Source organism: Chiloscyllium plagiosum, chromosome 8 (assembly GCF_004010195.1).
Source record: "Chiloscyllium plagiosum isolate BGI_BamShark_2017 chromosome 8, ASM401019v2, whole genome shotgun sequence".
Classification (NCBI taxonomy): Eukaryota; Metazoa; Chordata; class Chondrichthyes; order Orectolobiformes; family Hemiscylliidae; genus Chiloscyllium; species Chiloscyllium plagiosum.
In genome coordinates this window covers 86,032,721-86,036,121 of record NC_057717.1, presented here as the reverse complement: position 1 = coordinate 86,036,121, position 3,401 = coordinate 86,032,721, and the positions used below count along the sequence as shown (strand labels likewise).

At 46.2% G+C, this 3,401-nt stretch overlaps 1 protein-coding gene across 7 annotated transcripts in view; it reads left to right on the top strand.

Moving 5' to 3' along the window:
• Nucleotides 1–2,746, top strand: part of pnpla6 (patatin-like phospholipase domain containing 6) — a 145,711-nt gene extending 142,965 nt beyond the window's left edge. For 6 of the 7 annotated variants that reach the window (XM_043694670.1, XM_043694672.1, XM_043694668.1 and 3 more), the window contains one exon: nucleotides 1,318–2,746. In XM_043694670.1, coding sequence (XP_043550605.1) covers nucleotides 1,318–1,392 — 75 coding nt within the window. In that variant the 3' untranslated portion in view covers nucleotides 1,393–2,746. The remainder of the gene's footprint in view (nucleotides 1–1,317) is intronic. The other variant, XM_043694673.1, reaches the window with a different exon arrangement.
• Nucleotides 2,747–3,401: the final 655 nt, after the last annotated feature.

The window sequence follows — 3,401 nt, the reverse complement described above, 5'->3', positions numbered from 1 at the left end:
TTCCAGCCTAACTCCCTGAGCTCCTGAATGACCTGCCCACCCCTTTTCCTACCTATGCTGTTGGTGCCAATGTGCACCATGACTTCTGGCTGCACACCCTCCCCCTTAAGGATTCTGAAGACACGGTCCGAGACGTCTCGGACCCTGGCACCCGGGAGGCAACAAACCATCCGAGAGTCTCGCCCATGCCCACAGAATCGCCTGTCCGTCCCTCTAACTAGAGTCTCCTATAACTAGCGCTCTCCTCCTCTCCCCCTTTCCCTTCTGAGTCTCAGAGCCAGACCTCACGCCACAGACCCGGTCACTGCAGCTTACCCCTGCTAGGCTGTCCTAAGCAATAACACTGAATAGCTTACCTGTGAACTATAAAGTTAGGTTAGAGGAGGAGGATGGGAGGGAGGCCCTACTATGTATGGCCTGGGGTTTAGAACACACCCACTCACTCAGAGCCAGACCTCACGCCACAGACCCGGTCACTGCAGCTTACCCCTGCTAGGCTGTCCTAAGCAATAACACTGAGTAGCTTACCTGTGAACTATAAAGTTAGGTTAGAGGAGGAGGATGGGAGGGAGGCCCTACTATGTATGGCCTGGGGTTTAGAACACACCCACTCAAATATATATCACTTACCTTCCCGACCAGCTCTGCGCTCCAACCTCACCTCCGCCCAGCTCGCGCCGCTCTCTGCTGAGAAAAGACCAGTATTGGCATCAGTACTGACCAGTTCTCGGGTAACAGTGAAGCTGATGGTCAGATGGATTGTTTTTGGCTCCAGCGGTTGGCAAGGCAGCATGAGTGTTGCCTGTTGTTATTGGCTGAAGTCTGAATATTGCTGAGTTCATTGTTGGGATAAGTTGGGGTGATGGGTGAGGCAGTGACTGAGTGATGTAGTGAATTGAGCAGAACTGTGGTTAGTTTTTAGTGTTTGGATGAAGTTGGAGATATTGGGCAGAGGGGCTATTTAGGGGTCAGGAGCACAGGGTCAATACATTATGGAATTATTATGGGACCATGTGATGTGTGGGTAGTATTGGGGACTGGGAATCTGGTTCAGTTTTAAATTCACGAAAGCACTTGTGTGTTATAATCTTTTCCCCGATCCCCATGAACTCACCTTCCCTTCTGAAGCCAGGATCACACCATCCTAACCTCACAACCAAGCTGATGCTGACCCCTCTACCTCACCAACAAAAAGACCACGTGTCCTCCCATCAAATGCTCCTGTACTCTGTGAATGTCGATGTTGTGTCATACCTAATTGATATATCAGCCTGCCCTGTGGTGAATCTTTAATGAATTTATTTTCTTTCCCTACAGAATGAGCAGAACAATGTGAGGAATCGTAAACCTGGCAGCAGCCCCCAGCAAATCCCCAACTCCCAATCAGACTGATGCTTAAACTCTGTGTACTCAGCCTGGCCAGCAACTCCCACTTCAGTCATGGAACCCAGTGAAAGAAAGGGATTTACAACGTTATCCTGCTGAATAACAAACATCTGTTGCACTGGTCTCTGCGAGTGTGTTTTGGAGCATCACAGGGGCTGCTGATGTTCGGGTTTGCTGTGGATGCAGCGTGTCCTTCCAGCTTGAAGTAAAGTGAAGCTGCTGAATCCCTGTCCTCCTTTTCAATCAATTTTCCCCTCAGCAGAAAATCTTGCTGCTTGCTCCCAGTGCTTTAATTTTGTTTAAATTCCACGTGATTGGGACACTCGAGTGAGTAGATGGGTTTGCCAGCAGTTCTGACCCCATGGGTTTGGGTTTCTGATGCTGTGCTAGCTTTAACCACATCCTGTCACTTGTTCCACTAACCTGGCTCTGTCCATTCTTTTAATGCAGATTTGTAGCAAACCAAAAAAAGAGCTTTTTTTTTTAAACCAGCACTCCCAATCACTTTTGGCACAGGCCAGTTTTGTTTAAACTCTCTGTTTAAACTGAGTGGGTGTTGTACAGAAACAGCACTACCGTAGCCAGTATCTTCTAATAGAGCTCAGTCTCCAGCTCTGTGTTCACAATCCATTAGCTATTCACTGAATTTACTGTCCTCAACTCCAGTTAGTACTGTCACAAGTGAGAGATTTAATGCTACACTGCTGTTATTGAACCACATCATGTGGATGAACTCCTGAGGAGATGATGGTTAAATTGCACTCAGATATTCCCCACTCAGTGTGAATAACCAAGTTCACTCCATGATAGATGCATTACAGATAGATAGATCTTATACATACATCTTACTCCATTCCATCCCTCTCCGTTCCCCATATTCAACCTTCCTTTTTTTTCCCAACCTGTGCCCTTCACCCTCTCTGCCTCTCCCCTACTAACCTCTTCCACTTTCACACTTGCTCACCAAACCCCTCTGCAGTCACCCAAGTTTGAAAGGGTCCAGATCCCTCTCCAGGTCAGTCTACTAAAACAATCAGTAATTGCTGACTGAGAATGAAAAGTGAAAATGTCGCACTCAATGGAAATCTCTCGACCTGTTTTGCTCAGCCTTCTTCCTATTCCTCAAACCCATGATTTAAATCAACACTAGCCCATCATTCCTGTCAATCTGTGGACAAGGAACAGTATCCAGCACGGAAATCTGTGTACAGCACAAAACTTAAAGGGGCCAACGGAAATCTGTGGAACAAGGAACAACAAACAGTGGAAGAAAAGCCAAACGCTGTGGATGCTGGGAACCTTGGAAGAGAGGACGAGTGCTGGAGAAATTCAGCAGGTTGTGCAGCATTAGTGCAGAGAAACAGGGTTAATGTCTTCAGTCCAGTATGTCAGTTCTGAAGAAGTCATACTGGTCTCTCAATGTTCACTCTGTTCTTCTCTCCATAGGTGCTACCAGACCTGCTGAGTTTCTCCAGTGTTCAGTGGTTTTATTTCTGTACAAAAGTCATTCAAACCAATGTAACAATCAAGGGAAGCCCAGATGGTACTCTGCTGCTTATGGCAATTTAATTGTGCAAACTACTAGGAGCTTCTCTCAGTTTCTTGAGTACAGATGGCCCTGAACTGTTCCAGGGGTAGGACTGTACCTCCATAGTACAGGAAGGCTTTGCTGAGCTACTGATGGTTATAATGTGATCGTTTACTAAGATTCGTTTTTCTTTTGGCACTGATAATGTAACTGAAATGTTTAATTTTTGTACAATCAATTGTTGCTGTTCAGCTATGTAATCACCTACACTGCCCTTAATCTGTGACTTTAATTGGTCACTTTATTCCCTCGACTTCCTCGAGATGCTGCTTGTTTTAGTCTGAAGAGCGGATGAGATTATGTTTTTGCAGACAGAGTCATGATGGTGTTCTAATAGATTTATTTGGAGGTGCAGAATCAATCTGCTGCAGGATTCACATGACCACAAACTGTCCAATCCTCATCCCCACAGCTGATAGGCTGAATA